Source organism: Astatotilapia calliptera, chromosome 2, assembly GCF_900246225.1.
Source record: "Astatotilapia calliptera chromosome 2, fAstCal1.2, whole genome shotgun sequence".
Lineage (NCBI taxonomy): Eukaryota > Metazoa > Chordata > Actinopteri > Cichliformes > Cichlidae > Astatotilapia > Astatotilapia calliptera.
In genome coordinates this window covers 21,131,575-21,145,791 of record NC_039303.1, presented here as the reverse complement: position 1 = coordinate 21,145,791, position 14,217 = coordinate 21,131,575, and the positions used below count along the sequence as shown (strand labels likewise).

Here is a 14,217-nt window from a genome sequence, read left to right as displayed (position 1 = left end):
CTTTCGCTAGCGCTTTGTTCGGCCCAGAAACATGGCGCCTCAACCAAAAATTCTGGCCACGCCCCCTCTCGTGACATCACTCTCCACTTCCGGTATTTCAGACAATCCCTGTTGCCGTTTTTTAATTTGTTGCGGTTTTTTAATTTGTTGTGGATTTTTAATTTGTTGCCGTTTTTTAATTTGTTGCGGTTTTTTAATTTGTTGTGGATTTTTAATTTGTTGTGGATTTTTAATTTGTTGCGGTTTTTTAATTTGTTGTGAATTTTTTATTTGTTGCCGTTTTTTAATTTGTTGCGGTTTTTTAATTTGTTGTGGATTTTTAATTTGTTGCCGTTTTTTAATTTGTTGCGCTTTGCACTTCCCAGCCACCGTAGCAAATAGATTAGATTTGGGATTTTGAAATAATGATTTATAAATAGTGTTTTTATTTTAAATGAAATGATTGAATAATAAATTATTTTAGTAATTTTAAAATTACTAAAATAATTAAAAAATTAAATATAAAATGCATATTATTTGGACAAATTTATTATTGAAGCACAAAATTCTTTATTTTGATGCACGTGGCCCTTCTGGTCCTCCTTAGCGCTGGTCTTCATCTTTGTCTGCTGACTTAGTAAGTGTCCTCCGTGGGTACCCTCAGAGGCTGAGGTCGCTCCAGGCTGATCATGAGCGTGGGGTCTCTGCTCATCACATCACCGTTATTAGAATGTGCATTGCCCACAAATGGGTGTGCCCTCTCTTGCTGAGGATTTGGTGTAAGACAGAACTCCTCTCTCTCCTGCTGCTCCAAGTGTCTGAGGATGGCCTTGGACAGGAAGTGAGGATCATCCTCCTGCTCATCTAGAAAATGATGAAGACGAAGAAGAAGATTATCTGGTTGTTAATTCCATGTTTTCAGCTTTATAACAATCGAAGAACTACACAGTGAAAGATAAATATGAGTTCACATGAGGCCAGAGTTGAAACTGATCCTCTGACCTACATATTTCATTTCAGCTTCATACTGTGTCACATTTAGACTCCAGTGTAGCAACAAAACCCCTTTAAAAACAGCCACAACATCTTTGTGGGAAAGTGGATAAGCTGAAAGCTAAAATCCTCCTAAAAGCAGCCTGTGTCATGCTGGGAGTACAAAGCCCCCCCCCCCCCCCCCCCTCTCTCTCTCTCTGTCTCACACACACACACACACACACACTACCATTGAGCAGGATGAGCTTGTAGCGGTTGCGACACTCCAGCGAATGCTCCAGGATGTCCTGCAGGGTCCTGAAGAAGAGCAGAACCTGCTGTCTGCGCTCAGGCTCCCCAAAACCAGCGCTGCTCTCCTGGGACATGTTGTACAGCGTCAGCAGAGGCGTCGCATACTCCACCACACACTCATGGACCTGTTGACACACAAACACACATAGACATGAACAAAAAACAGACACTCAGGGAAAGATATATTTCCCGGACAGATAATCCTTTAAAAGCTTGCAGCACTCTCCTCTCAGATATGTTTGATTCTCGTGTTTTACAGCTAGATGGTGCTGTTACTACGCTTTCACAAACTAGCTCTCCACCGGTGGATTCTTTGGTTTAACCAGGAGGTCGTATCAATGCTGTGCTATTGAAGGGAAATAGTCAAAGGTGAGGTAGATTATTTTACTTCTTTATTTCAAAGTATAAGAAATATCAGATGATAAGGAGTCTGTTTTATAGTATGTCGTAATCCAGAAATAAATATTCAGTGAAATAATGTCACAATGATCAGATCAGCTCAGCAGACAGTGTAAAGGTGTTAGGATTTCCTGGCTTCACTGAGGAAGATCATGATGTTAAAGCTACAGCAAAAGTAACATAAAGAGCAACTTTAGCGCTTGGCCACTCAGCATGGACGGTTCGCAGCACGGATCCCTTCACACTCATAAAAGCATACACCAAACACGTCCTGCAAGTTTACGTTTATTTGAATATTAAATATGCACTAAACTGAATATATATGCATATATATGTAAAAATAACATGATTCCATGTAATGTCTGCAGCAGTAAATTAAAGCCATTCACTTTGAGCTATCTGTGGCTATTTTTAGTCCTAAATGAAACCCCAAATGCTTTCATGTCGCCCCAAACTTCCTTTCTTTTGACTGAACTATTGCTTGTGAGTACAGTCAGTGTTAGATTTGCATCAAACACGTTGGATACACAGCACGCTGATGTTCTCTAAGATACTGAAGCAAATTATGAGATAAAGGCCCTTGAGTCTGTCACTTTGCTGTGACTCTCATTGTCTGTCGTATTTAAACTGTGCAATCTTTGCAAATCTGATCAAAGGAGAAAAATATGAGCATGAGTCTTTCAACCCACACTTGCAGCAAAAAACCCCGATGCTGAGTTCATTTCCTGCACGAGATGTTTACAGCTGTTTAATACTGACCAAACATTTTTAATATGGACTTCAGTCCAGTCGGACGCACATTAATCAAGTAAAAAAACAAACAAAACTATGCCTGGGTTACTTTATGCTTGCATACCTTCCTATTCTCATCCATTATGCGGTACACACTGTGCTTGTAGACCCGCCCCCGGACTCCTGCCCTGTCAATCTCGTTGTTTGGTAGGTTGTCATAGAATTGGATGTTTTCATCCTCATCCTCCAGCTTATGGGAAATGTTGGCATTGAGAGGGATGAGGATGAGGAGCTTCCTGGAGCCACGACCCCAACTGGTGTTGTTTAACTGGTGTGTGGCACAAAACCCTGCGATGGACTGCTCCAAATCTGAATAGACACGCAAACACAGAAACAGATCTCTTCATTCACATTCATCCTCCATCTCTAGAATAGAGCAGAAAGTGTAGCAATGTGACCCTGTGAGCCAAAAAGAACAGACGGCAGAGTCTAGCAGCTTAATAGATTCAACTTGAACTGGTTAATAAATTTATTTAAATCAATTCACTTGTATTTATATAAATCACAACAACAGTTGCCTCAAGGCTCTTTATATTGTAAGCTGAAGACAGAGAAAATGGAGAAATCCCCAACATTCACATGACCCCTTTAGAGCAAGGTCTGTGGCAACAGTGGGAAGGAAAAACTCCCTTTTAACAGGGAGAAACCTCTGCACACATGGACACACACTGAATTTAACAGCACATGAGGGCAAAACATGATTTGTTTGTAGATGTTGTCATGTTACTGACGTGGCAGCACCAGTCGCAGGTATCCCAGGTAGAAGGACCAGGCAAGGCCGTGGGCTACGTTCTTCTTCCTCCCCTCGCAGATGTCTGACACCTCCACCGCCGACGGACCCTGCATGCCAACCACAGAAACAGCCGCAACAATGTCACAACACTTCACCTATGCTCAGGAGCCACCTGACACCCTGCTGAAGGTGCCAGGCGAAAGAAAAGGGCATCCTCTCACCCAAGCTGCCCTTTTCCATGTGGAACAAATATATTTTTAGGTTGAATTCAGCATGAGGGACACAGTCAGCTGGACCAAAAGAGATCTGTGCAAAACGCAGTGGTCATTGTTGCTAATGAAGACATGTTTAGAGTCTATTTTTACTCAAGAAATGCCATTTCAGTTTTAATCAGGTAAAGCCCCGGGGAGGGACTGGTCTTTCTGTAGTGTAGTCCTTTAAAGCTGTTTTTTTTTTGTGAGCCACAAACACACACCGAGCTCTGACTGAGATCAAATTGTCAGGTTGGTGAATTCTCCTCAGTAAAGGCTTTAACTACTAAAATGTAATCAAATACCCTGCCAGTCAAACGTTTGGACACACTTTCTCATTTAATGGTTTTTCTTTGTCTTTACTACTTTCTACATTGTAGATACAAACTGAAGACATCAAATATATGAAACAAGATATATTGATATATGTAGCAAAGAGAAGAATTATTGATAATTCTCCTGAAAGTATTTAAGTTAAGATAACTCTTTATTATCATTGCTCATTCATACTTAGTACAATACTACAACAAAATTGGAAAGTAGCCAGCCTTTGCTTTGTTGACAGCGCTGCAAACGTTTGGCCTTCTCTCAATGAGCTTCATGATGTATTCACCTAAAATGGTTTTCACTTCACATGTGCACCTTGTGAGGGTCCATTTGTGGAATTTCTTGCCTTCTTGATGGGGTTGGGACCATCAGGTGTGTTCTGCAGAAGTCAGGCTGGTACACATCTGACAGCCCTATTTGACAACTGTTAGAGTTCATATTATGAGTTCTAACAGTAGTTAGAACTAAGAACCAACCAGCTAAGTAAAGAGAAACAACAGTCCATCATTACTTTAAGGACTGGAGGTCAGTCAGTCCAGAAAATTGCTAAAACTTTGAATGTGTCCCCAAGTGCAGTCGCAAAAACCATCAAGCACTATGATGAAACTGGACCACCCCAGGAAAGGAAGACCAAGTGACCAAGAGAATAAATTCATCCGAGTCACCAGCCTCAGAAATCTCAAGTTAACACCGCCTCAGATTAAAGCCCAGATAAATTCCGCACAGAGCTCCAGTAGGAGACACATCTCTACATCAACTGTTCAGAGGAGACTTTATGGTCAAATAGCTGCTAAGAAACCATGACTAAGGAAAAGCAACAAGCAGAAGAGATGTGTTTGGACCAAGAAACACAAGGAATGGACATTAGACCAGTGGACATTTGTGCTTTGGTCTGATGAGTCCAAAATTCAAATCTTTGGTTCCAGCCGCCGTGAGATGCAGAAAAGGTGAACGGATGGTCTCTACATACACGGTTCCTACCGTGAACTACTGGTGACACCGTTGATGATTTAAATGGACCACAGAGCGAAGGCAAAAAGGCCAACAAGTGCTCAGCATGCCTTTGAACTCCTTCATGATTGTTGGAAAAATTTTCAGTTGACGACCTCATGGAGCTCATCGAGAGAATGCCAAGAATGTGCAAAATCAAAGCAAAGGGCAGATATTTTTAAGAATCTAACATTTAAAACGTGTTTGGAGTTATTTCAGACGTTTTTGTTTACTACATAATTCCACATGTGCTCATTCATAGTTTTGATGCCTTCAGTGAGAATGTACAACGTAAAGAGTCACGAAAATAAAGAAAAAACATCAAATGAGAAGGTGTGTCGAAACTTGGGACTGGTAGTTTATGTTTGAGATCCCACACTGTCTGAGTGCATGTAAAGACAGACTGCTGCTGGGACGATTGCATGCACTGTTGAGCATGGCGAGTGCAGACCTGCCTGTAGCTCCGTGTTTATGTTCATAGTGAAAGTCTTCTAGTATAGACAGCCTGTCTATACTAGAAGTCCACCAGCCTGGTGGACATTCCAGAAGTGCTGCTAATTAATGACTGTGTGCAATGTAAGTTTAGCTCTGGGTGCAACAGTGGCAGCTGGATCAAGAGGAGAGAACATTCATCATCATGAGAACTCGATTTCTTTGGAAGGATGAATTACTTTACTGAGGAGTGCTGTGTGAACAACATTTGAAATGAGGTAGCAGCACTTGTGTAGTGCATCCTCAACTTCCTCGACATGTTAATGTGGTAAAGAGTTGTGCTGCTGTATTTGTGTTGCAGCCTGTTTACGACTTTTTCTTGATTTTCCATTCCCAGATGTTCCACTTGTTCAGCGTCTTTTTGGGATGTCCCAAGTGTTGCTTTATTTCTACATGATGTGAACAGCAGCAACATCTGTGTCCACTATGATTTCTATGACTATGTCCTATGAACGACCCCCTTTGAACAGAGGCGTGGTTTACGACACCAAATGTCTGCCATCTATAATCCAGTTTTGAGATCCCTTCCCAGACGCCTTAATGCCCACTCACATCCTGGGCCAGGTTTCACAATGAGTTCACCTGAAACCTTGGCTGATTGTGATCTACAACCGTTTTCACACCTTGGCTCGTGTGATTTTAGTAGAGGATCATTAGGGGGTCCACAGGGCTTAAGGCTACGTCCACACTAGCCCGGATAAATTTGAAAACGGCATTATCGAATGAAAATGCTCCGCGTCCACACTATCGTTTTCAGTCATTTTCACAGAGTTGTGCGTCCACATTGAAACGGACGAAATCGCTTACGTTTCAGTACTGCGCATGTGTGAAGCGCAAGAAGAGAAATCTGCCTCATTTCTGTGTGCTGCTTATTTACTTTCCGGCTCTCTGAAACGTCGCGGCAAAATGTCGAGGAAAAGCACCGAGTTTTTTAAATGGAATAACAATGAGGTGGAGTTGTTGCTGCGAGTAACACAAAACTACAAAGTTGCAAAAGCGAGTGAGAATTAAAGAATTTGAAGAAAAGCTATCCGGAGCATGTACAGACTGATATTAATCTTTAATAGGGCTGTCAAAATCCAGAGCAAACAAAACAAACGCTGTATAATGCCCTCCGCTATCTTTGTTTAATTGGTCACATGACTGCATCACATGACTAAAATGTGTCATCGTTTTCATCACTGTCTACACTGCAACGCGAAAATGGCGTTTTCAAATGTATCTGCTTAGGAGAGTTTCCTTGAATGACAATGGCATCTCAGTGTGGATGGGAGGCCAAAACGGAAGAAGACGATGCATTTTCAAATGAAAACGTATTAGTGTGGACATAGGCTAAATCTGGGACTCCCCAACATTTGACCTTAGAACTGAGGAAGCTTCTTGGATGAGAGGATAAACATCTTCAAGCAACTTAAAGAAGTCCAGACGGTTTTCTTTCTAACCTCAAGTATTTAAACTCCTTTACTCTGTTTTTTCTTTTCAGTCATCTTCTCTCCAGTGCACACCTCCACCTCAGTAGGTTCTCTTCCACCTGCCTCCCACTCTAGACCAGTAATATGTTTAAACCTCACAGTCCACAGAAACTCCTGCCTAACCTTGTCTCTCAACCTGTCCATCACCACTGCAAACAAGAAGGGGCTCAGAGCCAATAACTAATAAAATCCCAGCTCCCAACCTAGAACCCATCTACCATTCCTGCCCCACACCTCACCACACGTCACCACCCACTCCTGACGTCCTCCACACTTTCAGTCTGTATAAGCTGTACTGCTGCTCGCTGATTGTCACCTCTCTTCTTAACCTAGCTTTCCCATCGCCTCATCAATTCTATCCCTGTGTAATTACAGCTCTGCACCTCACCCTTGTTTGTTCAAAAACTGCACCATCTTGTGGTAAATTTCGGTATTACACAAACACATTGCTTTAATTGATATTGCTTCAACAAAATACTTGTTTTAGACATGAATTCATGGTGGTTCTTCTTCACATTTTGGTGACAGTTTTATATTTGTCATAATATACTTAATAATTAGTAAAGGCTGAAAGCCCTGTAAGAGAAAGACAGTGATGTGCAATGAAGACGTGTCTGTAACCTCACCAGGACTCCAGAGACTTTCAACAGTGGGTAAAGGACAAACACAAGGACAAGGAGTTCCCAGATGTTGCATTTGTGTGGTAGATGATGTCCAGCCAGGTACAGCATTAGGCTTGCCACACCAGCAGCGAGCAGGGTCTTGCCCCCCAAACCACAGGCAGGGAGCATGTGGCTTAGCATCCCTTGTCCTCGATATCTGGTCAGAACATGGAAGGAAGAAGGGCAAATTTGGCCCCGTTAACACGTGTTGCTGCTATACAGAGTAATTATTACTTTAAAAAAGCTGTCTCGGTATCTCTAACAATAATTTGGCAGCAAACATGTTTTTTGTCAGTTTTAAGCTCCACCAGTTGTGGAAAGAAATATCTTTACTAAAAAATCATTCTAAGAAGTGACACAGTACTCACGAACAGTAAAGTCTCAGCTTGTGGAAATAAATCAATGAACTCGGAGATACTAAGTTGTTACTGTGATCCAAGCCTCTTGTTTTATATATAGTGATAGTAAGCATACTGAATGGTTTTAAACTGCTTTAATCAGTTGTAACTTCTGACGCTGAAAATGAAGCAAAGTCAAAAACTGCAGTTCCTTCAGTGGCCACTTGAGGCTAACAGTAATGTTATGGAGCTACTGCCATCTTTCATATACAGTTAATGTATTACAACACCTTTCCTCTCACCTTGTGTTTGAATGATATATCAGCTCCTCTGCCAGCAGACAGAGCCCATGTAGCAAAGGGCCACCAGTCAGCATGAGTACTGCCATGGCAATCCAGCCAAGCAACTTCTCAGGAGAGAATAAAAGCATGCCTCCTATAGTTACGGCAGCTGTAACCGCAGCACAGAGTTTAGGTAAATCCCCACGGGGCCGAGGGATTAGAGCATCCTGTTCTCGAGGACACTGCATCTGTCAGGAAGGAAAAGATAGAGCTTACAGAAAAGTAGATACTGTAGAGCCAGTTCACCCAAGCTTTTATTGAAGTCTAACTTCTGGTCTGGAATATTAAAGTTTATCATCAGGAGTAACAAATTGCATGGTTGTGGATGTTTGGAGGTTTGAACCCTTTTAACACAAATTTGTTTAACTTCTATAACTTTAAAAGACGTGAGCACCATCAGCTGTTACACAAAAGCTTGAATCTACCTACAGAAGAAGTGAACAGGTGGACTGTAGTCATTCAGCATAAACAAATCAGACCAACAGGGTGGGGTGGGGTTCATTTTTCCACAGGAACCCTCTGCAGCTGAAACCTGCTTATTGAAAAACTGGTTATGCGCAGGTTTGTTTTGCAATTTCTTCTCCTGTTAAGGCAAAACTGGTATCCTGACAGCCATCACAGCACTGCACCAATCATAAAAGGCAGAAGGGAAGTGCCAAAGGGCAAAAATGATGCCGTGTGACAATATAGATTCTCACCAAAACACTTCAGTGTTACAGGTGTTACTGAAGAGTGTTAAAGCACAATGAGGTACACTTAATATGCCCGCTAGCTGGCTGATTTGATGTAGTCCCTCTAAACAGAAGCTGCAGCCTTTTACTTTAACGTTACACGTGTCTGTAATCACGTTTCATTGCAGTGTGAACACTGAAGACAGCTGTGGTAAGTAACAGAGTGCAGTTTGTCTGTTAGTATGTTATAAAACTACAACAGAGACAAAGATGCAGATGAAGGGACTCACCTTGATGTGCCTGCTGTGATCCAGACTGGAGAGATTTCCTCTGTCTGCTCTATTTGTGCCTCTCCTCTCTCTCTGTCTCCACCCCTCATGCTATAACAGGAATTTCAGTTTTCATTTCACGTAAATATTCTCACTACCACAGTAAAAGAGAGGTAAAGAGTGAGTGGCAAAGAAAGAGAGAGAGAAAGTGAAAAAATAGAGACGGGTAGAGAGCTAATACGCTCAAGGAAGTTCTGGCTCTGCACCAATAAAACTTTCATTGTGTTTCCTTCGTTCAGCTGCTGGGAGGGTGAAGCAAAGACCTACCGTATACATGAGAGAGAGGGAGGGAGAGGTAACTTGAGCTTGAACTGAATGTGTGAACATTAACTCCTATTTAGTCCATAAAAGTCTCAAAGCTTGGAAGCATTTTATATGACTCAAATGTTGCAACAGCATTGAATTGAACTGAATTGATTTACCTTTATTAGTCCAACAAGGCAAGCATGCTGCACACAGTGGTTGCTGTTATCACTGTTTGCTGTCACTTCCTATAAAGTACTTGTAGATGAGTACTGAAGTGCTCATCCTGCTATCTGTACCTGAGCTGTGGTAACACACAAATTTTCCTGCTGTGGGATCAAAAAAAGTCTTGCTTGGCTTTTTAATGTCCGTTGGTTCTTTCTTTTAAACCAGTGCACATTATATTGTTCTTCTTCCTAAAGCAGAGTCATAGTCAGCATGGCTTGGTTAGTTGGGTGCTTTACTTTGGTTATTCCCAGTAAATTGGAACTGATTGTCTTTAATGCTCTTCGGCTTGGCGTACTCGTTGTGATACAGCGTGTGGTGTTGGTGCATTTTTTAGTAGAATATGATATTTTTAATATATTGTGGGACTTTGTAAGCAGCTAACTCTACTAACTAATCTTTCCGTGATGTTTGAGCTTTGAGGAAGGAAATTCAAGTGTTTTATTTGTGTGTTAATTAGACTTGATCAGCTGGTGTCTGTGTAAGTGTATGGGTGCACTTTGCTGACTTCCTGTCTTTAGCTGGTAACTTTGCACTCTACTTTTTCACAAGAATGGCCACATTCATCTTCAAAGGGTTTAGGGTAACAATGTTAAAAATGAAAACGGGTTTTCACAGACCAGTGGTTGGGAATCACTTCTCTTTACAAACAGGAAGCATGTAAACGTGTATCATAAATGTATGATTAGCTACAGAGATGTGGAAATACTTTTGATAGTATTAGTGAATTTTGTCATACAGAATCATAAAACTGAAAGAAGAACAAAGAGTGCTGTGTAAGACGCATCGAAGAGTTTAACTGCTGCACAGTGCATGCTGGAAACTCTGCTCATATGCAAATTTTTATTTAATTAAGTTTGCATTTGGGAGAGTTTCAGTTCGGATGTGGCCTAAACATAAATTACTAGACATTTTAAGCAGGAGTAATCTTTACCAGTAACAGTTTCTTAGTCGGATATGTGTGTGCAATTCATTCACACTCTCTGTCTTTAAAGCAAAGTGAGCTGCTTTCTGTCACAACTGATCAGCTGCTACTTAGCACAAATATCTTATGGACAATGGTGGGCATCCTCTGCATACGGCCATAAGGAACCAGAAGAGTCTGTTCAGCGACAGGTTGCTTCTCCCAAAGTCTAAGACCAACAGACTTAAAAACTCCTTTGTCCCACATGCCATCCAACTATTTAACTCCTCGCTGGAGGGCAGGGGGAGGGGAAACAGGAGGACAAAGGAGGGCGGGAACAACTAAGCTGTAGTGCTTTTTATTGTGCAATATTTTTTATAGTCGACTGTGCAATAATCACTGTGCAACAGACTCACAATAGTTGAAATGTGCAATAGACCTGTGCAATCTACATTTCATCATAGACTATATTTCACTGGTATTCATATTTATCCCTATTATATATTCTGTATTTATATAAAAGTGTATATATGCTATATTTATGCTTATATTCAGTCTCTCTCGTTCCCCTTTATTTGGTATTCTACCTCTGCAACATGCGGAGAAACCCACCCGAGGGGTTAATAAAGTTTGTTTTAATCTAATTCACGCATGCAGACATGGTCATGGCGATCTCTGAAGTTCAAACTGAGCATCAGAATGAGGAAGAAAAGTGACTTCTGAGACGTTGTTGCCAGATGGGCTGGTCCAACTATTTCAGAAACTGTTGATCTGGGATTTTCTCACACAGCCATCTGTAGGGTTTCCAGAGTATGGTCTGCTTTGAGCTAATAGGAAAAATGCAGTAACTTAGATTTCATTCAATTAAACCAAGTTGTGCAGGAGAGCATCTCTGAATGCACAGCATGTAAAGCAGCAGACGACCACATAATATTTTATTAAAGGAATTAAAGACACTGCACTGCAATGATATGTATCTAATATCCAATTTGTTTATGTGAATAAAGAGCCCTCTTCACACTACAGTTTATTATGCGTTCCACAGGGTTCCATGCTAGGACCAATTCTGTTTACATCATTGATGGCATTACCCTGGCCTTCAGTAACACAGTGAGGAATCTTGGTATTTTTTGACCATCCTGTCCTTCAATGTGCATATTAATCAAATATGCAGGGTTGTTTTGTTGCAATGTCTCTAAAATTAGAAATATTCTGTTTTAGAGTGATACAGAAAAACTGGTTTATGCATTTATTACTTGTAGGCTGGACTATTGTAATGAATTATTATTAGGATGTTCTAAAAACTCCCTGGAAAAGCCTTCAGTTGATCCAAAACGCTGCAGCGAGAGTACTGACAGGGACTAGAAAGAGAGAGCAGATTTCTCCCACACTAACTTCTTTTCATCAGCTCCCTGTACAATTTAGATTCTAATTTTGAGTCCTTCTCATCACATACAAGGTCTTGAATAATCAGGCCCCATCTTATCTTAAATATGTCATAGTACTGTGTCACCCAGTGGAGCACTTTAGACTGCAGGCTTACTTGTTGTTCCTAAAGTAGAATGGGAGGCAGAGCCTTCAGCTTTCAGGCCCCTCTTCTGTGAAACCAACTCCCAGTTTGGATTCAACAGAAAGATGCCCTCTCAATTTTTAAGATTAGGCTTAATACCTTTGTTTTTGATAAAACCTATATTTAGGGCTGGATCAGGTCACTCTCAATCCTCCCTTATGTTGCTGTAGGCCTAGGTTGCTGGGGCTTCCTGTGATGCACTGACTATTTCTTCTTCACCAACCTCTCTATGTATTTTTGCCCCACTCTCTTAATCATTAGCTAATATTAATGTCTGGCTCTGTTCCTCTCATCACCTCCAACCTTTTGAAAGAGATGGCCCCGCCCCTCCCTGAGCCTGGTTCTGCTGGAGATTTCTTCCTGTTAAAAGGGAGTTTTTCCTTCCCACTGTCGCCAAAGTGCTTGTTTAAAGGGGGTCTTATTTAAACGAATGTATATTTGATATCATGTTAAGACTTGATCTTTGCTCAGATCTTAACTACTTAAACTACTTCTCTTTAAATGTCTCTGTTGTGTGGCATCTTTCACATTTCCCACAGAACAGGTGCTCTAACTCTATGCAGCTCTGATCAGAGTTAGTTGTCTAAGGAGCTTGGAAAGAAAAGCATCTGGACTTCTTTAAGTTGCTTAAAGACGTTTCACCTCTCATCCGAGAAGCTTCTTCAGTTCTGTGATTTACACCCGTTTTCACACTCCCACAGGGCTTAAATCTGGGACTCTCCACCATTTGACCCTAGAACTGAAGAAGCTTCTCGGATGAGACGTGAAATATCTTCACATCTTTGGTTTATAAGCATCTTTGGTTTATGTCCGACAATATTTTAACGGACCGGCCTTTAAGGTGTTGCGGATAAATACAACAAAATAAAACCAGTACCGGTACCAAAAAAAAGAAGATGTATTCAAAACACACGGGAAAAGACCCAGGAAAACCGAGTTAACGCTAAAAACTGATAAAAACTCTGAAAACATCAGAGTTAGTCCTTTGTATTGCAATTTGTGTCTGTGATTATATTGGTAAGGAAACATGTGACAAGGAAATAAAGGCTCTGTATCCATACCAAAGGTTCATGCATATTTTATTCAAGAGTAAAAAAGTGGATCGTCCCATGGGGCATGCTTACAGTGTTAGTGACCGGGGGAGTCAAAACAGAAAGCTGAGAGAAAAGAGAGAGAGAGAGATTGAACAAGAGACAGAGAAAGTCAGAACCGTGGCACAGTTTCTATGGCACAGGGTCTCCCAAGGGGGGTTCACCTCTCCCAGAGAAGCACAAGATCAACCAAGGAGCAACGCAACATGAAGAGCAACCAGTAGAGAGAGAGAGAGAGAGAGAGAGAGAGAGCTTAATATTAAGAATAATGTCCATAATAAATAGAATCATAATAATCATAGACTCATAAATATCATCAAATAACAAGAGGAATCATCAAGAATTATGATCAGAGAGAGAGTACACTTTTTTCCTTTAAGTTGTGACGGCAACACGCCTCCCGTTAAAATGTGTCTGCTGCTTTTTTGCTTTGAACAGCGCAAATTTTAACCATGCAATCATGCTTTTGGCTGCCTGAATGCCTGTGCCTTTGTATATAGTAATGGTCATTCATCGATGCTAGTTTAATATTTGTTTATCGTTATTCATATTTATCATTTAAAAACAACTCCTGTACATCGACAAAGAAGAGAGGAGAGAATGTGGACTTGACACTTTGAATAGAAGTGAGTCGTCATTCTGTACAGCGTCGAAAGAAACCAGAAACACAGGTCGTGAAAAAAGAAGAAGGAAAAAAAGGTGGCAAAAATAACCCCCAATGAAATCGAACGCAAAATGAATACAAAAAAAAAAATTTAACATTATGTACAAAATAAATGTTTCATCATACCTCAGTTCATTTATATTAGCCAGAAAAACAAGAAGAAAAGAAAATCCTACTATAGTGAAACACAGAGCACAAATATAATCTTCACATTATTATCAAAGAACTTAACTCTGCATGCACTGATGCTTTAATATAAATGCTTTACAAAGACCCTTTCCCCCCCTTCGGACTTCTTCTTGTTGTCTTGGCTTCTGCCTTCACCAGAAGAGTGTGTTTCCTCAGTGGAATATCGTTTCCTGCTTATTAGGCCGGAGATTCCCGGCAGTCACTGCTGTCTTTTTAGCAGACAGCAACTCGGGAAGAAAGGAGGATGTAGAAAGAGAATGAATAGAGTGTT

At 41.0% G+C, this 14,217-nt stretch overlaps 1 protein-coding gene across 1 annotated transcript; it reads right to left on the bottom strand.

Annotated features, from left to right (window-relative positions):
- Positions 1–515: 515 nt before the first annotated feature.
- sting1 (stimulator of interferon response cGAMP interactor 1) lies at positions 516–9,272 on the bottom strand. The gene is made up of 7 exons (XM_026187217.1): positions 9,022–9,272; positions 8,022–8,248; positions 7,346–7,538; positions 3,186–3,294; positions 2,519–2,763; positions 1,202–1,388; positions 516–843 (listed from the first exon to the last, which is right to left on the bottom strand). The coding sequence occupies exons 2-7, from the start codon at positions 8,246–8,248 to the stop codon at positions 614–616; spliced, it is 1,191 nt and encodes a 396-aa protein (XP_026043002.1). The 5' UTR covers positions 9,022–9,272; the 3' UTR covers positions 516–613.
- Between the last annotated feature and the right edge of the window lie 4,945 nt (positions 9,273–14,217).